General features: G+C 45.5%; 1 protein-coding gene across 1 annotated transcript in view; it reads right to left on the reverse strand.

Moving 5' to 3' along the window:
* Positions 1 to 2243: 2243 nt before the first annotated feature.
* LOC135912243 (uncharacterized) overlaps positions 2244 to 24995 on the reverse strand; it is a 127142-nt gene continuing 104390 nt past the window's right edge. The window contains exons 5-7 of the mRNA XM_065444621.2: positions 12543 to 12658; positions 6661 to 6831; positions 2244 to 3398 (exon numbers count right to left, since the gene is read on the reverse strand). Of these exons, the coding sequence (XP_065300693.2) occupies positions 2514 to 3398; positions 6661 to 6831; positions 12543 to 12658 (1172 nt within the window). The 3' untranslated portion in view covers positions 2244 to 2513. The remainder of the gene's footprint in view (positions 3399 to 6660; positions 6832 to 12542; positions 12659 to 24995) is intronic.

Raw genomic sequence — 24995 nt, forward strand, 5'->3', positions numbered from 1 at the left:
AGTGGTATACAATTGGAGCTTCACGAAGTAGTGTCAATTCCCATTTGTTGATCCGTTAATTTTGTTGCTAAGTTTGAGTGGTTGCTTTCTGATGTGTACGATTGCGTGATGGCGACATTTTTCGAGAAACACATGCACGGTTTGTCTAAACATGCGTCGCATGTAGTGATGCGATCGAATCTTTCACAGGCAAGTCTCACGAGCTTCGAGGACCATGCACAACCTAATTGCATTTTGTTATTTTAATGAGTTGCTTCCATTACATATGTGGGTAATATACGCCTGCACTTTTTGGGTGAATAGCGACGGGGCACGATCCTGATTTTGTATGCGTTCATGTAGAAATTTCGGCTAAATTTTGCACGCGCGTAGCTAGCGTATACTGGTTAGGTGACATGTAGAGACAGAGAACGAGAGGGCGACAGACAGCGCTATAAGTGCACTCTGTGAACATGCTTATGCGCTCAGGCTGATATACTTCCCAATGCGAGATTTGCTTTTTCATCTGCAACGTGGTCGCCAAGACTGCAGTATCTGACTGAAGGCTCCGCTAATGAATCAGCGGAGTAGTATTGTGGTGGGGTATCTACGAACAGATGATCACAGCTAGCAGATTGACTTCTGGTCGTGGTGATCTTCGGTTGAAACCCCGGGCAGATCCTGGAAGCTGGGTCACGTGACTTATGACCTGCTCTTCCGTCAGACCGGAAGCCGGGGATGGATTGCGGACAGTTCGGGACTGCATAATCGAAGAGGCCCAGTGTACTAGATAGCCACGTGCTGCTGTCTTTTTTCGCCCTGAGTGACAAGTAGCCCGTTTCTTTTTGCACTTATCTCTAGAGAAATCCCACAAATTCCGCAAGTCGAACGGGAACGTCTTTAGGTTCGCACTGCGGGCTCGCGTTGAAAGATTCCCAGCATTACGAGCTTCGGCCATGATGGAGACAGACCTCGAAGGTGAGCTGGTCGGAAAGTAGACTTCCTCTACTAGTCAGATGTTGGTGCTCGGCAGAGCTCGAAATGCGCCTTAAGCCACGTCACCCCCAGAAATCAATGGGAGCGTGCTGCTGTCCGCAGCGAGCCGCAGCTAGCTATATACTTCCTTAGCGAGCTGGCTTGTCGTGGCACCCTGCAGGGGACGCAGTATCTGTGCTATGCAGCAGAGGCAGCTGCTTACAACTACAATGAGTAACTGTAGTTTGTACTGCTATGTGCAGAACATGTGCAGAACAGGGTTGGAGTGCGCGCTCGCATTCATGTTCTCTATAGTTTGGCCATACTATAGTATACGTGGTGAGGACCTGCTTTGTCCTTTGTCCAGCTTGCCAGACGGGCAGTAGACTCATCTAAATCCCGCCTTTACAGGCACTATCTATTAGCAGCTAAATACGATAGAAGCGATGTTCGCCATGGTGTCTAACCAGGGGCTGCCAGGAGGGAGCGTGCGCCAGCAAGCGTATATGGGGCCTTATCTTAGGTTTCTGTGGTTTCAGGCTAGTTGACTCCTCAAAAATAATCAAAAGTAGCGAGTAGCGTCGGCTTCTTCCGGAAGTGCGTAATCATTATTCAAATTCTCAACGCAGGTTTTGGCTTCAGCACGCCTTAAGTAAGCTTCATCAATAACTGCGCACAGTAACAGTATGAAGAAATGCACAGAACAAAAGCATCGTTCTTTATTGCTAGCAGGAATCTGTCAAGAGCAGCCGTCTGCGGGAATCTTGCATAAGGCGAGATATGCGAGGCACCTGTAGATTCGAAACGGGTGAGAAGGATTTGTTTGAAAAGAGAGAGTTCGAGGAAAAAGTGAATTCACGCTCTGCTTGTGAGCTCCACTTGCGCAGCGCGGCTACAAAACTTGACTGAGATGTTCACAGTGGCATATGGTAACCACGGGTTGTGTTTTTTTCACGACGCCCGTGGTTGGTTCAGGACCCCACTTAAGTTAAACCGTGATCCTATTGGATTTCTTTCTGTTCGTAAGGGAATTCACGCTGATATTCGATGCCAGTTTATCGTTGTAGGTGTAATACTGCAATATTAGACGCCGCAGTAGGTACAAGAAGCATAGCGCAAAGTATGCCGTTTATTTCTCCAGCACGCTCGAACCGTAAAGCTAGCAGAAAGTTTCACGAAAAGTGGCAAACATGAGTACAAGGTAGCAACTGAAACTTACCGATGGCTTCCTTTACGAAGCATGCAAAAATTAAGAGGTTGTCATGACAGATCGCATAAAGCAAGAAAAATAAACTACATGAACATTATTTTTATAGTGCACACTACCTGTACAATCGAGCCGATGACGCAATCACAGACCAAGCGTGTCTATGTGTGAAACACCCATTGCTTTCCAAGCGCTTCAGGAACTTCCTCTTTGTGGTGTTCAACGTGTCGGCTGAGTGCTTTCGAAAGTGATGGTTTCGAATAGATATCTCCATTACGCCCGTGAACGAAATCCATGAGCACAGGGACGTTCGAGGCATCGACCAAGTGTTCAGACTCGGCGTTTAGGATCTTCACGGATGAGGCTGCTTCTTAGACAGGTCGCTGGGCGCTGGATTAACATTTTGCGCTGTATGCTTAGACTTGCCCGGTGGTCGTGGAGGTGGTCCAGTCCTTGAACCTGTAGGCTTGGGGCCTTCCGGCTTTCCATATTTCGATTCCTTAAACCTACTGCCTTCACGGGAGTGCGGGGCGACAGTCCTTGAAGCACTGCTAGCTGATGGACTGCTTGGGACCCGCTTTTCGGTCATACTGCTGACGCTGAGCGGCGAAGACGGGACTGGCTGGGATGAAATCGACGTTGAAGGGGTATAGCTCAGCTCTGGAGTTTCCTTTGGCATTCTACTTCGTTGCATCTGTAACACATCTGGTGACGGCAAAGGACTCGATTGTATTGGCGTGTACGGTGCGGATGTCGTGGCCAAAGACGCAATCGATTGCACCGGCGTGGTCCTCGAGCTTGTCGTAGTGCTTGAGTGTGCTTGAGGCGAGATGTTCGACAGGATACCGCACCGCTCAGGAACGGTTTTCTTACCGACGGTGAGTTCTAGGAGTCGCATGAAGGCCTCTGTCGTCTTGAGGGGCTTATCCGACGGGAAGTGCTTTTCGTCTTCCACCAGCATTGACTCCTCGGGAGTGACGTCGGGCACTCGAAGCTTCGAGGAATAAGCGTCGAAATCGAGCTCGTACGAGAGCGTGGATAACTTGCAGTCGGTGACCTCGTGGAGCGGCGAGGAGCCCCGGCTTCTGGAGCTGTCTGTAGACTTGCGGTAGCGAAGAATGCCCAGTGACGGGCTGGTCTTAGTGCTACGGCGAGAACGTCTCGGTGCTGAGTCGAGACGTGGTGCCATTTCAATTGGGGCAGCCCCTTTGACACCTTCAACTGTCTTCTCCTTGTGCTAGGCGAAAAAAAAGTGCAAGGAAAAGGAGACCTCAAGTCAAAAGATGTTAGCCGATAGGGAAAAAAATTTATGTGCCAGAAACAAGGGCAGATTATTGTTAATGTTCTCTTTATGATCCTGTTGTCTCTCTCAATGCCACCCCGTAATTCGCGGCAAACTTTTTGCCACGATTCTGGCTTGGCAAAACTGTGTAGTTGTAAAACTGGCGACAAGATAAAAGAGATTCTGGTTCGGCAGCCGCGTCTTGCGACAATAGATAACTGGATAGCATCGACAACAAACACAAATCCGATATCACACTATGGTTCTCATGACGTGTGCCATTTCAATTGGGGCAGGATAATAATACCGCCGCTTCGACTGCACCACCGTACAAATATCTCGGCGTTCATCTTTCATCAGACTTATCCTGGACAACGCATGTAGCAACTCTTTACTCCAAAGCTTCTCAATCGCTCGGCTATCTGCGTGGAAACTTGCGTAACGCGCCTTCTAATGTACGAAAATTAGCCTATTTTACTTATGTTCGCCCACAACTAGAATACGCTTCATCCACATGGTCACCGTATCAAGATGATCTAATCCGCATGTTGGAAGCCGTTCAGAATAGGGCAGCCAGATTCATCTCTGGCAACTACGACTGTCATTCGAGCATTACCCGAATAAAACAAGACCTTGCATTTCAGTCCTTAGAAGGGCTCCGCGTCATTACTCTTTTATGTCTGTTTCACAGGTACATTTACAGCAATAACTTTCACTGTTTGCGGCTTCATACTCCTGTGCACACATCTCGTCGCATTCACAACGCAATTAGTTTCATGCGCACTCGTGGTCAAACGCCGGCATTTAACTCATCACCACTAGCAAGAGCTATCGCACATTGGAACAGTCTTCCGGATCAGATTGCATCCATCTGCAATCATGACACATTCCGTAATGACCTGAATTCGTTGCGTGTTAATTTTGTGTAACGCTGTTGCGCTTCGCTATTTTTGTCATGTAATTACTGTTGCCTGCCTTACTCAATGCCCTTAAATGGGCCTGTAAGGTAATGTGAATAAGTAAATAAATTAAAAATATCTGGCCTCCCAGCGTGTCCAGGCTGAGAAGGCACGGGCCTCTATTAGGCTGAACCAATTAGGCGCCGTTGATTTCCCCACACCTGTGCTTCTTCCACCCGTCATAAAGCATCCACCTCGTCACTTTTTCAACCTTCTTCATTTTGTTAGTTCTCCAGTTTATCGCGCAAGAAGGCCTCTGTTTTACCACCCAAAGTGCCTGAAGTAGACAAAAAAGCTGTCCCTTTGAAAAGCTAAATAACACCGTGCCGCCCCCTTCCATTCGAATTATTTCGAAAACCAAATATGCAGCTCTGGTCTTTGGTCTTCAGTACAAGTCACCATGAAGATCCAGTTCTGGATAATGCGCTGGATCTGCCGCTGGATCTGTTGATTCTGAACTGTTTCTACTTAGAAAGTTGTACAGTGATTGTTGTATTTAATGCATGTATGTCTGTAATGTATGCTATTTATGTCTAATCCACGCTATAGATATGCGCGTATACTATCAATATGTTATGATATGCTACCTCACTGTTGAGCAATGTATGGATGACAGGGCCTTAGTCAGGCAGACAATGTACTGCCTTTAGCCTTGCCATCCAAGACCTTCACGGTGTCTATATCAATGTCCAGTAAAATAAAAAAAAATAAAAGGTCGGCATGCTTTCCGTCACACTGAAGCATGAAAACTGGCTCCTATCGAACTGGGCCCTTCAACGCTGCTTTCATTACACGCAAGGCTGCTCCACAAGGGTTGTAAACTGAGCTTGCTGGTGCACGTATTTCCGAGAATACTTGGAGACAGCGCAATATGGTGGGACAAGATGAGAAAACACGAGCTTGTGCGGTCTCTGTCCTTGCGCGTCCCCATCGCCATGGAACGCCACTAAGGGAAACGCCTTGGAGTAGAGGCCTAATTCACTTATGGTTTCTTGTTCCGGAGAGGGAATTTTTAGGACACATCTGCGAAGGTTTACTTCAACCGACACCGCAGGAAATAGCACAGGGCATAGTGCTCGTAATGTGCGCAAGCTATCAAGACACTGCTTCGTATACTTAGAGAAAGTGCAACTTTTGGTTCGACCTGTTGTAAATATAGATAATGACTGGGTTTGAACACTAGTATGTAGAAGACTAAGGTAATGTTCAACAGCCTGGTAAAGGAAACATGAGTCAAATGTCCCTAGCCATTGAAGCTGCGCAGGGTTACGTTTTATTACGTCAAGTCGTCGCGAGAGAAATTGATTACGTAAAAAGCATTTTCAGACTAACAAAAATTTGTTGGAGTGCAAGTTGGTGGCCCACATCAGTCATGAAGGGGCGATTAGCGATGTCATCAAAAAAGAAAGTTTGCGGAACAACAAAGAAGCGGGTACCCAACTTTGGTTTCCTTGCACACAAGGTGTATGTGTCCCATGGGGACGGTTATCTGTTGTCTGCTTGACAGCTTTCCTTCGCCTTTGGTACCGCATGCTGTCAATCCCTCAATAAGCGTCCTTAGAAGTATTGCCTAGTTCATTGTTCATGTCCCCTCCTCTTCTGTTTCGTCTATGGATCGCTCTTGCAAATTTAAATACGAATTATCAACTCACGCGACTTCACGCTGTCATAACAGAAAGAGCTGGGGATTGCGTAACGAGGTACGGAATAGACAGATAGGCATAGCCTAAAGAGGCAGGATTGCGATAGTTTAAATTCGCGAGCAATTGATATGATAAGGGAAGAGAAGAGCCCTGGAGGACGGCAGATGCTTAGCAGGTTCGGCAAGATCGTCAATTTGCAGGTATCGCTGGGGGAAGACGACTGAAAACACGGCTAGTTAGATATCGCTAGTATAGGCTTCAATCGTGCGTGAATATCCTTGAAAACACAGGGAACATCTGTGTTGTGTATGTGACCGCTAACGTGCCCGTTTGAACAATGAAATGAAGAAAGCCCAGTAAATCCGGTTCTTTCGGGAAGAAAGCTAATTAGCTAGTGTAAGGGAATGCGGTCTGAAGTCAGGTTACTCCAATATATATATTTTTTCTTGAATACTAATTAGGTGGCCCCTTCGTAATGATGCACCACGTACAGAAAATGCAACCCCGATGACAACGATAGGGATCGTTAAAGATGCACTGGTGCCGGCTCCCCCAGCTGTAGCTACGCTACCCACGCGGCTTTCATTTTTTTTTTCGGGGTCCTCACAAACAAACCTTATCGTGGGATCCCACGCCAGCCTGCTTCTCAAATAGCGCCAGGTCACGGTCCAGCAGGTTGAGGGGGGTGCCATGGACTCCATGGACCTGGGCCGTTGCTTGTTCTTCCTCCACGACAAGCAGCGACGTGGGTCTTACGTGGGGACGGCGTGTCAGCTTGGAGCGCACCTGCGTCAACACGAGACCCCGCAAAGGGATGACGTCATTTGACTACAACTAGCGTCAGTGGATGAGCACAGCGCTTACGTTTTACTAGTACAATGTCCCAAGAGAGTGATACGCTGCTCACCAATCTGAAGAAGGACATCATCGCTGGCTCTGGTAGAATAAACATATTTGTAGAAGCTTATCACCCTAGCCACCTCACACATTTAATAAAACATTTCTCTGCCTAAACTGTCTGGAGCGGTGCGAAAGCGTGTTCAGACCTGGCACTTGTGTGTCTCGCCACCTGAGGCACCGACGGACTAGCGAATGAACTTAGTGCATGGCCTCCTAGATAGGGCAGCGTGCGGGAATATCACGCTCTACCAGATCTCGAAGGCCATGCAGTGAGTTCCTTCAGAGTATCTTGGACGCCATGAATTAGTGCTTCGATGCTGGGAAAGAGGGGGGGTGGGGGGTTGTGATACAGTGGGGAGCAGTTGTCGAACTGCAGAAAGGCTTGAAAGAATGACGCGCGATTTTCGCTAAATCTTTGGGGCGGCGCCGATCCGGACATCTTGTTAATGCCGGACTAGCCACGGCAAAGTGTTGCCGTTCCCTTTTTTTTGTTATGTTCTTACTACACCGGGTGACGCTGCCTTTGTTCTCTACCTGGCTAAGTGAGACCCTGTTGGACAAGTACAAGCAAGGTAACCTCTCGGGTGTTTTGTGCGAATTTCTGCTTCGTTACTACGGTCGAGGGGGGCTCGCAAACTCAACAGTTGTCGAGCAACCACTACCTTATCACGTGACCTATCATCGCAGGTTTCCGCAGCTGCGGATATAGCAAGTTTTGACAGGACCTCTGAAGGGACGTTCCGGTATTTTATCAGTCTATGGTACGATTTCACCACTAGTGCTCTTATTCCTGATGCCAAGCCTGTTCTAACGTCACCACTGATGTCGCAGGAGGAAATGAGCTGTGGGATGGGTAATTGATCGATCAACCTTGCGTTGAACGCCTTATTCGTGATTATTTGTTTGTTTGTCATTAACTTGTTCAGATCGTGAGTAAACTTGGACAAGCGTCGGCATCGATGTTTCCGCTTCCCATGCTGAGCCGCGAGGGAGGGAATGGCATATTGAGCTACAATATTCCGACAAATTGCACCTATGTGTCTAAAGGGCAAAAGCCATCGATGCACATAGCATGCGCAAGTGATAGAGACAACAGACGGGTCACTGCACCACCTTCCGGAGCACGAACTTTGAAGAAACTGCCGGCAATGCTCCAAGAAAGCTCCCGCGCCTGGTTGACGCAACTGCCATAGGACGCCAAGAAGGGGATTTGCCTTCGCAGCTAGATGTATAATTAGGGCTTCGCCATGCTTGAGATGTCCAATTAACCAGTGTCGCTGATACCAAATCAAAGTCCTTTTGGAGCACGATTTGCTTTTTCTTCAGATCTTATGGTACATGTCACCAGATTCATATTTTTAGCCCAGGTAGGTAAATCCATAAATCCACTTTATTAATGGATATTAAGTTCAGTTCAACCGGATTGCTACCACTTATAAGTCTGCGCTTGTACTATGCTTAACCGATGTGTTAGCGAATCAGAAACAGATATCCAGTGGCATTCCTGAAATTAAGAATTTTGTGCACTCTCGTTTTGCTTCACTGGGGACCCGCGTCACTGCTGTCGAATCGATTCATCCACAGTTATGCGCAAGAGCTGCATGCAGAGCTGTGGCATCTAAGCAGAACAGTTGTCAAACTTACAGCAAAAAACGAGGATTTGGGAATTTGTGCAAGACGCAATATCATCATCCTGCACGGTTCTGAGGAGGACATTGACGAGATCTGTGATACCTTGCGTTTTAATATTTCGCATGTGTTTCAGGAGATAATTCTTGCTAAATGTCCACGCATTGAGCGATTCCGCAGATTTGGCAGCATGCGTGATGAGCGTCCTCGTCGTGTCGTGATGAAATAGTTGTATTTCATTGACAAACATGTATTGTTAAAAATTCTTTTAAGCCTGACGGCCATACGCTAATTTCAGAGATCTTTCGAATAGAGTTCGGATCAATCGAAGGAAACTCTGGGAAGCATCTTTAGTGCATCATAATAACGGCTCAACTGTAAAATTACGTTTTGATCATGTTATCATCCATAATTTTCTTTGTAACGTGGACTATGTTTCGCGGTCTTTTTAAGACATCTGGTAATCGTGATCCCACGCCATCCGCTAGTGTATTGAACTTCACGTGTTCTTGTTGATCGTGGTCGCTGCTTCCCGAAAAACTCGCTGTTTTATGTATGAACGCCAGATGTGTGACTAATAAATTCACTCATTTCATGTCACTTGTTTCAACATGGAGCCCGCATATTGTTGCTATCACAGAAACTTAGCTAAACGAAGGAGTTTCTGACTCTGAAGTAACTCCACCAGGCTGTGTCGTTGTTAGAAAAGATCGCCAAAGGCAAAGAGGAGACTGCGTTGCGTTGTTATTTTGGTCGTACTTCCAGGTCACTATTCTTAGTACTCCTGCCGAAACTGAATCGGTTTGTTGTAGAGTGCACATTGCAAAGCAGCATTTAACACTATGCGTACTCTATTACACCGTTATTAGTTCATCTGAATCACTAGAGCGTTTTGAGCAGTTAATAGAGGAACACAGTCTCACCGCCTCTAATTTTGTTGTCATCGGTGTCCTCGGCGCCCCCCCCCCCCCCCCCCCCCCCTTAGTATCCTTTCGCCTTCTATCTGCTTATCAAATCCAGGTACTGCGTATGACATGTCAATTGAACCTCTCTTCGTCTCTTGGCCTAAAACAAATCGTGCACAATCCAACGGGACTGAACGCTTCTCTAGGCTTAGTATTTATTAGTACCGACGTAGTTGATTCGGGTTGTGATTATGAAACTATAAATGATCATATCTCATCACAACGTGGTCCCTGTGCCTTTGAACCGTTTTCGAGATTTCAAGCAGCGTTTTAGTTTTTCTACGGCTCTAGACTTTCAGAAAGCTGACGTTGTTTTGATTATCAATGAGTTTGGAAGCGGCTTTAATTCTTTTCTTGCGCTTTGCATGAAGTGACGTGGATTCCTTTGAGAACACCATTAGGTCCTGCGTCGATCGTTTCTTGCTAATGAAAACAAATACATAAAAACTAATAACATTCATTGGAATGAGCGTCACATATTGCATCTGTAATGTTGTGTTGCAAGCTTAAGGCGTTCAAAACGCTCTGGTAACCCACAGTGGCACGCACTATTCACACATGCAAAAGAACTGCGTTACAAAAGAGCTACCACAAAAGAATTTCGCTATGGCACTCAGCTTCGGGCTCTGCTTAACACTAGCCCTCGGAAATTATGGAGCTAAATCTCACCCAATGAAACATCCCAATCTTCATTTATAATCAGTATGGCATCATTAAGGACCCCTCTATCATTTCGACCGCTTTCAACACGTACATTCAGTCTGTCTTCGCTAGATATAACACAGTAATTTTGGCCTTTACTCATGATACAACACATACAATCACTGACATCACTTTAGAGAGGATTTTGAGCACCATAATGTATCTGGACACCAAGGACGTATCTGGACACCAATGTGCTGGGCCTGACAGAATGTATCACTCATTGTTAGTATTTTATGCCTAGTGGATTTCACAGTATTTCTTCACCACCTTCCAGATGTCAATGAACATGTGTAAAGTCCCGTCATCATGGAAAGTAGTGTAAGTTGTCCCTCTATACAAATAAGATGACAAGCAACTTTTAACTAATTACAGACCCATTCATGCAAGGTGCTAGAACAAATCTTTCATAAACACATTATGGAATTTCTTGAAAACGACAATCTTCTTGCGTGTTTTTAACACCACTGTCCTGCACGGTTACAGCATAGTAACCCAATTATTATAATTTGCTCACGTCATTTGTCTTAATCTAGATTTAGGATATAGAATCGATGTCATATTCATTGGCTTTTGCAAAGCATTTGACAGCGTACTTCACATTAAACGGCGCCATAAACATAATATCATATTGAAGAATCACTTTTAGTTTAATGGATATCAAGTTTTATTTCATAACGTACAGAGTTAATGGGCTTTAACTCTCATAACTCAGATACGGGTAAAGTAACGTAAGAAATGCCACAAGGGTCTATGGTCAGTGCACTATTATTTTTACTTTATGTTAGCGATTTTCTTAGTAATCTAGTCCGTTTTACGCGGACGACTGCGTTCTGTATGACATAATTACCTCTCCTTGTAACCATGATTGCCTTAACAATTCATTTGCATGCTTTTGAATGTGGCGCATCACATCAACATCAACATAAAAAAGCCACGATAATGATATTTTCAAATAAACAATACTTTTTGGTTTTTGATTACTGTTCAGAGGATATTTCACTGGTGAGGGTGAGCCATTACAAATATGTGGGTGTAATATTTACTTCTAACATGCTGTGGTCCGAGCACGTTGGATATATCTGATAGAATGCTTTGAAGTAGTTGGGTTACTTACGCAGAACATTAACCAAGGCACCGAACGAAGCCAAACTACTCATTTGTTACAACTACATACATATCACTCATATGTTAGAAAAGTCTTCTGCTGTCAGAAATCCACATAAACTTTATGAAATTGATGCGATCGAAGCCATGCAAAGAAAAGCCACGCGCTTCATTTGCCGTCGGCATGACCACGATGTCTCGCCTTCATCAGCTATTCACGCGTCTAACCTTCAATTTCTTTCATTGCGCTGGAAGAATGAGTCAATAAAGTTACTGTATTCTTTTGAATGTATTATGCTATCTCTCCAATAAGTGTCTTAACTACTACCAACACATCTTTTACTCGAAGTCACCGTGCTTTAGACCCCGCACCTTTCTACTCGCGCAATGACATTCAAATAGTTTTTTCCACGTACTGTTGATCATTGGAATTCTTTACCTGGCATTATTGGGTCATTGTCTTCTACAGAATTCCTGAAAGCCCTAGCACATTTCTATAATTAATGGCGTCTACACCGACTGTGCTTTTGTAGCTTTGCATACATTTTTATTACTCTTCTGCACGGTGCGCTTCGTATGCATTATTCAATGTATGTGAGTGTCCACCTTGTGCCCACTAATTCTATATCGCAAAAGAGCTGCTCTATTTATCCATAAATTGAGCAATGAACGAATAAATAAATTAAAATTTGCAGTCAGTGCCAAGCCCTAAAACACCACACACAAAAATATAAGGGCCAAGATCCCCGCCAGGTTGGAAAACTAATTTCTGTTTATTGTCGTCTGTACTTTTGAAAACCAATTTTCCGAGTTGGCACATAGTAATCCAATCGACCATTTCCTTGACGGGGTAAAAAAAATGACAGCAGTACTCCTTCCGGGAATGTTCATTTTTCGTGTTCTCCGTGAGAATAACTTGATGCGTGCAGGAGGATTCACGTCGGTATAGTTCTTCCTTTCCTTCCTTCTTTCTTTCTTTCTTTCTTTCTTTCTTTCTTTCTTTCTTTCTTTCTTTCTTTCTTTCTTTCTTTCTTTCTTTCTTTCTTTCTTTCTTTCTTTCTTTCTTTCTACATGTTTCATGGGTTATGATTTGGATAGGCCGTAGGATCCGAGTGTTACGGAAATGGCAAGCCACATGTCAACGTGACTGGCCCTAATAAGACGTCAGGGAGAGAGTCCCATTCGGGTGCGTACCTCTCTACTGTGAAGAACGTAGCGTCCCAGTGCGTCCAGAGTTAGAAGCGTGATCACAATAGCCCCGACGGCTCCGAAGAAGCACAGAATTTGCAAGCCCAAATTGAGCGGGTTCCCTGCAAAGAAAGTGCACAGTCAGAGTTAACTTAGCCCTCGTTCTATCCCAATCAGACGATTTCGAACGTCGCACTGTCAGTTGTCTGACAAAGCCTCGAATGAATTAGTTTTGTAGGCAATTAGTGAAATTGCACAACTGTGGCAGTCTCCCGAGAAACCCATTTGACGTGGATAAATAGATCACAGAAGAATAATGAACTGGGTGGACTTGTGCGGGAGATCAGTTGGGATTCGCTGTACCAGGGTTAGGCAGCGCTGAGACGTCAAACTCTAGAGCTGGCTTTTCAAAGCAAATAGCTTTCTGTCACCGCTCATACAAAGGCGGCAAAGAACGCGTTTTCTAACACAATGATCGTCGAACGCCAGCAATTATAGCGAGTTGACACGCACATGATATCTGCCTGTGTACAACGGCTGCACATGTGCTGATTAATGGCTCCGTTCTACACGGTGTTAGGCGATGAAACAATACGCTATACAAGGTGTCCTAACTATCGGACACCAAGGTCTAAAGATACGCAAATGCCACGTAGGTGGACAATAACCAAGGTAATGATGTTTACCGTCGCTTGGAGTCTACGAGATAATGTGTTTTTGCATTAGGCCTAATTACATAATTATTTTTTATTAATTATTCAATTTCTCAAATATTATAATTAGAGTAAAAGTGTCAGCGAAACTCCTGATACGGCTTTCTGTTGCTCAATACGTCCTACATAAAAGTGTTGCTTCTTGCTACCGAGAGCGAAAGAAGCCCGCGACTACGCCCAAAATTGCTCCGCGACATTCGAGGCATATCCCTCGTTCAACCACTATCACCCTTGCTACACCACTGCCCCGTCCCTTGTTCCGCCCCTCCGAACCTCCGTCGTGTTAGGATGCAATGGCTTCATCAAGTTCCTATGTCGAGAGGTTGAGCTCCTCCAGCCGGAGACATTCCTTGATTTGCCCGCGAAATTACAGCACGCATCATGCGATGACACAGGCACAGCGGGTTCCCTGTGCGATGAGCCAGAAACACGTTTGTAGCAGGCAAGAAATGCCGTCTGAAATTAGCGCCAAGATAAAGATACTGCAGTCCCAACCGCCTTTCCTAAATCACGTCCTGGTTACGATATTTTGTGATAGTCTGCGTCACGTACGTCAGAAAATGTAACGTAACCTTCCTCTGAGGTTATTTAGCGAGTCTACATAACTATGTACGCCCCTTAGTGGTTTGGCAGACACCGCATTACCAAGCGCGGAAAGGCGGCACTCGCCAGGATTTGTTGCAAATGAAGATATCAGGTGGCGCTGGTGATCTGCAGCGGTCAGTGGCAGCAGTGGTTAGGCGGCGTTTTTCTGGTCTGGATTACGCTTTTTACACACGGGAAACGGGAAAGCACATACGCATCAACGCTCAAGTGCTCCTTTCGCGGAGGCCACCTCGGCGATCGCATTTCAATTATTCCTATAAAGCGCAATACTACTACTACTGCTGCTAATACTACTACTACTACTACTACTACTACTACTACTACTACTACTACTACTACTACTACTACTACTACTACTACTACTACTACTATAATAATAATAATAATAACAATACTAATAAAGTTATAATAATAACAGGGCGTAGGCGTGCGTATCAAGGCTCCCTAGAAGTGCATAATGGAACAGCGGCTGTATTTACCGTATATAAGCAGCGCGCAGCACCCTCTAAAATTTAGGAAATTGCCACAGAGAGAAACTTGGCCGCTGCTAATAAAACGGGCATAGTACAACCATACGAAGCCTGCCTGCGTGAGAGCAATATTTCCCGCTAGAGACGCGGTAGTAAGGGCGATCTCAACCTAGAAATTTTCTCCCACACTCATCAAAACGTTTTTATTACGTGACAAAGACAAAGTTATCGTTGCTAATTACACACTGTACTCTTTATTAGTAACTTGGTTCTTTTTTGTCATTGTAAACCCAAATTAGCGTTCAGGATCATCGACCACCCACGTGACCACTGGCCTGGGTTTAAAATGTTTTGCTGATATGTTCGCGTGCATCGTAGGTATGGATTCATTCGTTCGTACACTAAGCTGGTTGCTTGTTTTCTGCTAAAACCAGTTTATTGCGCTTCAGTACAACGCGTTGTTAAACTGGGGATGAAGGACCGCGTTGCGAGCAGAGATGAAAGCGCGAAAGCTAGGCTTCGGCCGTGATCCATGCGGAGCACATCTGCATGGAAACAGTAACCGGATTCTGCAGTGACTGACGACGGCAATACCGGTGAGTCGTTTAACGCGGCTGCTTGAATCGTTGTGTAATGTTCGTCTCGTTAACTTACAGGCGGAGAGAAGTTAACGAACTAGATCATGCATTACATAAGCGTTGCCGTTTCCGTAATAAACCTATAGTTGCGAGGACGTGGTTATACGCACACAAACACAATCAAGAAAGAGTGAGAGAGTGATATCGGAACGTGCGTTACGTTCTTCATGCTATTGTAGCCGTGGCCATAGGAGACTGAGTAGCCTTATCGATATTTTCTTTCTTCCCCGCCGGCCACTTCCTTTGTCCACAAAACCGAACAACTCTTTGGTAAGGGGAAGTGAAAGTACTGTATTCGTTGTATTAAGCAGTTTCACACGTGATAATTCACCAATGTTTCTTACTTGTTGGTCCGAAATGTTGCTGCTGTTCAGTTTGCTTTACCTCAGGGCATTTATTTTTGCAGTAGTGTAGCGGTGTATCACCTTCGTGCAGAAAAACAATGCATCAGTTCTAGTAGCTTCATGTCTATTTTAATGATTTTGCTTGTGTAACTACCCGTCTCTTCTTGTGAATAAATGTGCGCACAAATGTTCTCATTTTGTGATATTATTAATATTTGAGCTGTCCACATGCATTGTCATTAGGCAGGCATAAATTTTATGGAGAGTAGCAATATTTTCCTACCATGCTGCTTAAGCACCCTAGAACAAACAGTGTACATGTGCTCTGTATTCACAAACCATTACAATATCTATGTCACACGTTCTTGGATGTCATGTTGGAAATCGTGTTTTTTAAATTTCTGATGCAGTCAAAATATCAGTTCCAGACATGCTGTAAACAGGACGGCATCAGTGTAAAGCAACACACTCCACGCACTAAATAGAAGCTGCTGTACTACAAGGTCATTGTGTCGACTTTTGTAAAAAACAATGGGTTCCCAAATAAATGTGCTTGATATGTATGCTGCACTGAAAGTTTGAAAGTTTACTTAACATATATAACGTATGCTAAGTACACACTTTCTAATTACATGTACACAGTTACAAAGTACACACTTCCGGCACCCAACATATTTGTTAAAGGGTCCCCACCGATTGTTTTAGGCATGCTAGTGTTGAGATGCATGTAATTTGTTTGTAGCTGATGATATGACTGTTTATTCATATTTATGGTTCAGCATAATTGGTTCAAACATAAAACGCAACATGCGTTTGGTTAATTTGTGCTGTATCTCATGAGTTACTGTTTTGCTGCAACAGAATCTGCACCAAGCACATCTTGGTCCTCATCACAGGAAGCCCCATCTACACCAACAGGAAGGGGCGGGAGCCGCATTCGCAAGGCTTTGACACAGGGAACAAAGAGGTGGTCCCAGAAATATTTGGTTGAGATATCAAGCCTATGGAGGAATTTGTGAAGACTGAAAAGAGCCTCAATGATCATTCCACCAGCACGGATATTGGCCGAGTCATCCAGGTAGCTCAGCAGTGACTTTCTAGAAATTCTTCGTGGTCAGATGCACCTGAAGCCTTTGACTAAGCATGGACGACGCTAGCCAAAAGAGTGGTGGCAGTTTCTTCTTCTCTAATCAGCTTCCTAGCCATGTCAAATGCCAAAGTATATATTTTTCTATGGATGCAAGCTTTTTCATTGCCCATTCTTATTAGAGATGATTTTTTTTTGCTCATACAAACACAAAGGTCAACCGATTTTTCGCTCGCACCTAATACCAATCCCTGTCCAGTAGCATAGCATATTTCTAGCAGTATTTTCTATTGCCCGTTGCCATGTGCAATTCCTCTCCTGAAATAGCTGACGTGTCTTGCATTAACCTATGCACCTTGTGCTATGTAGCATTTGTATAGCATTTGACTTTTCTTGATGTATTGGGCCTTCAGTGCTTGCAGAGCATAGTGGCTCCTTTCTTGAGAAATCTGAGCGGGCTGCGGCAGCAGATGCCTGCGTCACCCCATTAATTAGAAATGAAATTTCCTAATCTTCAACGGCGACTCTCGGTGCAAACAGGTGGGATAATGTGCAATCTGCTTGCGATGCTGGTTGCAGGTCGTTACCATACCGCCACGCGCGACGAAGGAAAGCACTAGCTTATAGTCGGACGGCTGAATGCGCCGTAAGCTACCCGTGACATGAAGGCTCACTATTTCCATGTGGATCTTAGTTAATGTATTGGCTATAGTCTGACATTTATGTGAGTGATGTACCAAAGTGATTGATTGCAGAGTCGCGTTTCAACACTGTCCCTCCGGGTCATGGTGGCCACGGTAAGTTTTTCGGATGCGGCGGCCTGGTCACTTGCATTGGGAAGTAGTTTGCCGAAGTAAGCATTTGGTCTCGCAGTCGGCACAGTGACATAGACTCCCACTTTACAAGCAACCTGATTGGTCCTTTCCCTTGCACCCTTTCCAGCTGTGGGTAATTTGCTGTTGTGGCCTTTCTCGGCCGCAATTTGGCATGAACGGAGGCCAGCATACGTGCTTGAATGGCCCGACGAGAATAAAGTCGATAGCCCCATGAGTAGAAAGTCCCGCAGAATTGGCTGTCGAAGGTGATGCCCACGAAACCGGCCTTGTCCATATTGAGACAAAATGGGGCACCAGAGCAATACATTAGCGGCCCCCGGTGGAAACGAAATGTGCAGGTGGGAAAGGAGCTAACGTTAAATTGTCATGTTGTTCATGTGGCTGTGTTGGCAGCGACGAAATATCCCTGAGTCCCCTGATTGCTTCGCAATGCAAGTTGCTCATCTTCAACGGCGACTGTTGGTGTAAATAGGTGGGACGCTGACCAATCTGCTTGCACTGCTGGTGGTCGCTCGTTACAGGACCGCCATGTGCGACGACGGAAGTGAGCCGTTTACGAGCTCGCGTTAATGATTACAGCGTATCTCGACGTGGAATTTTTATTTCTGCTCTTCTACGAGAAGGCACACAGTTTGTCTTCTGCCAATAAAGTCGCATGTTCTGTTCGTTCACTAGCGGCTTGTTTGTATGGACGTAAGTAGAGGTTCTTTGGTCTCCTTGCAATTAGAACACACGAGTTACGCGGCAGCCAACGCAATAAGGCATACCGCAACGGCAGCAGAGCGAGCATGGCACGCACTAGCGTGACACAATCGGTGGAAATCGGCCATACTGGATTTTCTCTAAAAAAAGAAGCTTCCATTTGGGATGGATGGATGGATGTTATGAGCGGCCCCTTTGGAACGGGTCGGTGGGTTGCACCACCAAGCTCTTGCTATTATACTGCCTAATGTCCTACCTAAGAAAGAAAAAGAAAGAAAGAACTAGTATGAACTCCCATAACCAAATTTTCTGACCCCCTATGGCAAACTTTGCTTTATACGTGTCCGTTTTTTGTCGTCTCCCTACTTTTCTCCCAAAATCTTCCAATCACCTCTTACTAATCTCTATTGCGGACATGTTTACTTTTCCCCTGCTATCGCTGAACGCAAGGGCTTAAGGAAGGCCAGTAGTGCCTAAATCGACCGCTGGGCAGATGTCTTCACATTCTAATAAAACATGCTCCATCATTTCTGTAGCTTCACCGCAGCAAGCACATGCTTCTTCTTCCTTCTTCTATTTAGCTTTATAAGTGCGTGCTCTATGGCGTCCTGATAACACTTCCGAAAGTAATGAGCTTTCATTTGAGTTATCATAAATTGTTTCTTTCCTGATTTTGTTTTTTCCTCTTAGGTAGTTACTCATGGCAGGTTTCTTTCCCATTGGCGCCACCCATGAGATTATTTCAGCCTCTCTGACTTTCCGCTTGACGTTCTTTGTTGCTGTGTTGCCCACCCTACAGGCCGCATACTTGCTGGTAAGCTTCCTAGTTCTTTTGCTCCGGCGTGAATCAATGTTTTTCCTGTACAGATACCTCAACACTCTCCCAGCCCATTTACTTTCTTTCATATTTCTCAGTCATTCTTCATAATCGATTTTACTGCGAGCTTCCCTCACTTCAAAATTAGTCCAGCCGATATTACCCTGCACAGCTTCATTTGTAGACTTCCCATGAGCGCCCAATGCGAGGCGACCCACTGACCTTTGGTTCACATCGAGTCCTGATTGTACCCCTGATTTGAATGATTTGAAGCTAACAACCACATCTCCAAAAGTAAGTCCTGGAACCATTACACCTTTCCAAATACCCCTGAGCACCTCGAACCTATTGTATCCCCATAGCGCCCTGTGCTTCATTATGGCTTATCGAGTGCTTTCTGTCGTAAATCTACTTAATCCCATGCGCGTCCATTGCTACTTCTCGTATCACTGGGGAAGGCAGAGTTTCTATTTTATAAAGCTGGTTATTTGTTCTACGTATGAGCTCTTACAGGGCTATCAATGGCCAGAGCCATGAGCATCGAATTGAAGTACGCTTACGAAGAACTTGTAGCGGGAAGAACACAGTCAGGAATCTGCTTATTTTATTTCTTTTCTACTCGAAATAAGGGTCTTTACGACCGCCAGGATGCCATGCCTGCTTTTTTAGGCGCCTTTATTGCGTCCTGTCGAAAAAAAACGGAACGATTGCGCGCACATGGATACTCGAAATCGTTACCCAGAGCGGACGGTTCAAGTCAGGAGTTTGCTTGAGTGAACGGATAGCGCGGTGCTTGAGTAGCAACTGCCTTTTGCTGTCGCGTACATCGGCGATCGATGGAGCGCCACGTGTAATGGATGGCTGCCGGCTCGGTGCTCTTGATGTGCTTCGTGTACTGGTTCCAGCCATCTTTCGAGGTACTTCTTCAGGGTTCGTGAACATTTGAAACTTTCAAATAACAATTTGAATAGCGCCATATCATGAAAAGCCAACAAACACTGATACCAAGGACAACAGAGGCGAAATTACTTGGCTTGATAAATGATACAAAGAAACATGGAATTACAGCAATTGAATATCGTTCCATTCAAATGAGGTAAGCGACATTCATAAACACGAATATTTTTCGAATATTCTTTTTTCCATATTTGAAGTAGTGAACTTTGTACAATAAAACATAACGTTGCAGCAAAAGTGCGGTAATTTCATCTTGGCGCGTTCATAGTAAACATGTAACGCGAGAAACTGTACAGTAGGACATCTTGCAACACTGAGGGATCCAGAAAAATTCCCTCTGAACGGCCATCATTCGAAACCAAATAAAGGCCCTGAGTATGCGAAAAAAAACTGCCTATTTCGTCCCGATGCTGTATTTCTGTGGCTTTACTAAATTAAGCTTCATGACGTACAGTGTAATGACAAAATCTTGTTAATGTTGTGAATGTTCGGATGCGAATACGAACGTTACGAATACTATGATGTGAATACCACGTTAGTATTATCATAATTGCGAAATTCATGTTGCTTGCTGGAAAACAACTTGGAAAAGTATTAGATATGCAACTTGATTCGCTTCCGCCACATCCATTCCTATTCGATTCGGTCACGAAAGATCACCTTTCAAACACGTCCGGCATTTTTGCCGTTCTAGGCAAAGCCAACTTGCAGTACTTCTGTTTAGTCGTCATTGTAGCACCAGATTTATGTGTATGTTCAAGAAATTAAATTAAACTTTGTCAGGCATTCAGAATCCACATAGGCTTTTCGTGACAATAAGAGAGATTACAAGATACTTATACGCAGGAGGAGGTCCCAAAATGAAATACTGCAACGGACCTTTTTTCGAAACTAAACATGGCAAAGCAAGCAAGAGAGTCTCTTGCATGCTTACCCAAATTTGCTGACATAAAAACGAATTTTTGACATTTTCGTAAAACATTGCGTAAGAACACTACCATCAATAAGATCTTCATCCCTAGGTGAGAATGTTTGAGCACTTTTGTGTGTACGGGGGTTCGCAAAGCGAAATTCTCCAATCGAATGCTCATAGTCATGGAAAAATGCCTTCGTGTCTCGAATCAATTACCTATTGTTTTATTTTTCAGTTCTAAACAACGAGAAATAGAAAGGTCCAGTGGAGCGCGTCAGAATGAAAATAGAAAAAAGGAAAGAATAGGAGAAGGCTGATATACGTCATTTGCTACTTGTAATACTACAGGTTACAACTGAGAAACAACTGAAGCGTGATCGTTTCTGGCGTACCGTGGCAAGGACAGTAATGAAGCACAATTATTGAGATTCTCCAAGTAATAAAATGTTTCGCGTAAATGAAAATAAATGTTATCTTAAGCTGTCTAAGGGCGAGGCACCGTTACGGAACGACTGAAAATTAATGAGCAGAACTCGACGCGTTCGCTAATGAATTCGCAGCACAGTTGCCGGCTCGAATGTTGGAGAAATTCTGCTAATGAATGATCGTATAGACCCTCATAACAGAGGCCTAATAGCACAGAATGGCAAGGCAAAGAATCGAGTACAAAACAAAGATTCCTATACAAATTTTCGAACATTCGCATAGCCCTTCGTGTTTGTAAGACTACGAGTTGCAGGGCTTCACATATAAGGACTGTCGTCGTCACATGCCGGACGAGGCTATAGCGACAGCCCAAGAAACGAGGCAGAAGTGATCAGAGGGAGCACGTTGCGAAATGCGTGATCTCGCGCAGATGTTTGCACAAAGGTCACGGGTCCGCATAGCAACTCCTTAGGGATCCACCATGCGGAAACACAGCCGCAAGTCTGTGAAAGGAATCAACGTTGCCTTGAATCTTTCATCGGGTTTGTGCTCCCTTATGCTGGGTCTTCTCCAGAAGGAGATAATGACGACTTGCATAATTCATTACTCCATCTGCTCTTCTGCCACTGATGCTCGATACCAGCGCCGCTTGGAGCGTAGGAGTTCTTTCACGAACCCCGTGCCGGCGTGTTATCCGCTGGGTGGTCGCCACTGCAAACGCTCATGGAAGGCAGCGCAGTGTGTGTTCGTGTGCATTCGTGCGTGCGTCTGTGTGTGAACTAGGATGGGCGTGCGTGTCTGTTGTTTGCGTGAGCTCACGCGAATGCGGGTTTCTTCTCCGAGAATTATGATTCGGGTGCTCCGTTTGGGACACCAGGCGCAACGCCGTGGAAGATGCGCAAGTATAGTTCGCGGCAACAAAAATGTATCACTCCGCGTGGTTCCGTCCACGCTTCGCTACAACGCTAAGGGCGTTTGGTCGCGGGAGCGTGCAAGCGAGGCCGCCGCGAAGCGTTGTCAATAAATAAGGCCCCGAAAAGAAACGTAACGAAAAAATTATTTCGGTAATTCGAAATCGGTAATTATTTTACATAATTCATTAAAAATAAACTTCGCTTTGAGCAACCTACGCTAACGTTCAACTCTGACATTGCTTTGCGAGAAATGCGAATTTTCCTGAAGCATCGCATCAGAGAAGAAAGAAAATCTGAATTAAGGTCCAGCTACCAGAGGCGTGGCCAGAAATGTTTCTTTTTTCATACAGGGGCGAGGGGGGGGGGAGGTTGACAGGCGCGTACTTGACCTGCTACGGACAGGGTGTGCGGGGTGCGCGGAGGAGGGGGTCATGGCAGGCTGCATACTACCACAAACACTTCGACGGGTAGACGAGCCTGACATGCCATCCCCCTTCACCTTAGGTTACACCACTGCCGGCTATTGTTACTTGTGCGGGCATGAGTGTGCGCGATTTCGCTTTCAGGGATTTATTACTTCAGAGCTATCGTCCCTAACCAACCCGCCGTGGTTGCTCAGTGGCTATGGTGTTGGGCTGCTGAGCACGAGGTCGCGGCATCGGACCCCGGCCGTGGCTATCGCATTTCGATGGGGGTCGAAAACACCCGCGTACGTGCATTTAGGTGCACGTTAACGAAACCCAGGTGGTTGAAATTTCCGGAGTCCTCCACTACGGCGTGCCTCATAAACAGAAAGTGGTTTTGGCACGTAAAACCCCATAATTTTTTTTATCGTCCTTAACGAAGTAACCCGCTTTTGGTAGCTTGCAACAGTGAACAGAAAAGGTGCACGAGCAGTCGGTTGTAAATGAGCGAGATTATTTCACGTTGCTACCAGTATACACCCACACCAACGCGTGAATCTCTCTATAAAGCTTGCTAAAAGTGCTCGGTTGAAGACAGAGGATAGCGCCTAAGGGAAATCCTTGACAAATATGACGAGTAGCGGGAAAGGGGGTGCTTTCTTTCCGATCAAGAAATAGGGAGCTCTAGATGTCAGTCTAGGCATTGCTGAGTAATTAAAAAAAATCGTGCAAATCGAAACACTATCAGGGCAATGAATCTGTATGCAAGTTTGCGACGGTCACGTTAACGAAATGTCTAAGATGTGCTTATTTGCGTATACTTCGCATGAATGAGTATAAGCAAGCTGACGAGCATGACGTTACGAAGCTGGTGCCGTGCTACTATAGGCACTTAGTTCAGGCAAGAAAAGCTTTAAAAATTATTTAGCCTCCATCACGGAATTTTCTAAGAGTAAATGAACTTGCCAACTTTTTCAAAAGTTACATGTGAAAAGGTAATGCTCTAAAAGGTGAATAACGAAGTAGAATAAATGTTCATCTTTGAAGAAATGGCACGAAAGGAGACCACAGATAAGATTAAAGAACAAATAACCGGACATGATTTGTTGCGGCGCCCTGTATGCTCTGCAGTTACTTTCCGGATGAGTACGTACGCTCGGAGGCACATCACGCATTACGCTCGGAGGCACAAAGCTTTATTCTTCGGCTCACCAAACCCGTTAGCGGATTTTTCTTTCCTTAAGCTGAAAAGATTTCGATCCTAAAGAATGTTATGCTGCAGAGAACTTTTATACAAAAAAATAGGAGCAACGATAGAATTAAGGATAACTGGCCCTCAGTATTCAACGGGTATATTCCTGATATCCAGCCCGTACACACATCCCCAGCATTTACATCAAATTATGCAGCAAACTGCATAGAATAAAAATTGCAGCATACACCCTCATTGTTCTGCGCCCTCCGATAAACGGAAATGCCCAATCGAACTAATCGAACGTTTCAAAGTAAATTGCGTCAGAAAATTCGTAAACTACGACTTGCGCACAAACTACAGGCATGACAGCTTCGGAGTGTACTTCGAATATACGATAAAACTTTTCTGCTACGCGGAAGCTCAAAGGCAAAGCGCTTTTTCGGCTGCCATTTGTGGCCTGCCAGAATGCCCGCCGTCGCTAGATGACGGTACTGTTTTGGATGAGCACTGTACGAGCCCACGACATATGCCGACCGACTAGAGGCTAACAGCTTCACTGTAAAATAATCGATAATTACGATACTGCCTGATGCGAACTGTGAGCGCAAGTTCCATGCACGTTTTCATTTCGCAACAGATTGGGTGTCACGAACGATCTACGTGGTGCGGCACCTTGCAGCCGGAGCGAAGTGTTGTGCGAGTGCCTCGCTAATGGGCAGATCGCGCGAGACAGTGCGTGGGTGACGCGTTGGCGCCGCTCACAGCAGCAGCAGCCACCACAGACAGACCTCCACTCATGCAGCGCGTTGTTTCCATGTACGGTATCGGCGGACGCGCTTGCAGCATGTCCTAGCGATGGCGTCTTCGTTGAAAAGACGACAGAGCGCTACACTGGCGCCGTGTCGTAGCGGTCGTCGCTGTCCAGGCCGCCTTGCACCACACTACGCTTTTTAACGCGACAGCGTTAAGGAGCTCGTGTCGCAGAAAAGCCGGTGTCGTCAGCGTCGGTGTCGGTGTCGGCGTCGGCGGCGTTGGCCGTGAGCGATAAATCCCAGCAGGCACTTCATGAATAAAAAACAACTTGCAAGATGGGCTGGGTGGGAATCAAACCAATGTCTCCGGAGTGTGAGACGGAGGTGCTACCACTGAGCCACGAGTTCGATGCTTCAAAGCGGTACAAACGCGCCTCTAGTGAATGCGGTGTTGCCTTAGAAACGAGCTGTTTCTAAGGCTCAGGCGTGCGTCGCTTGCTCAGGCGCACATTTCGTTGCCGCGCCGAACGCTGCGTTGCTCGACGCTCACCGCGTCCGATGCGGGGTGCGTAGTCGCTGCGCCGAAGCCCATTGTCTTACATCCCTTGGCGGGTCGACGGGAACGCTGTCGTGTTCCACTCTTGAAGGCGAAGCTTAAGCGTCCTCCAGTTTTTCTTCTCGTACT

This window comes from Dermacentor albipictus, chromosome 10 (genome assembly GCF_038994185.2).
Source record: "Dermacentor albipictus isolate Rhodes 1998 colony chromosome 10, USDA_Dalb.pri_finalv2, whole genome shotgun sequence".
Classification (NCBI taxonomy): Eukaryota; Metazoa; Arthropoda; class Arachnida; order Ixodida; family Ixodidae; genus Dermacentor; species Dermacentor albipictus.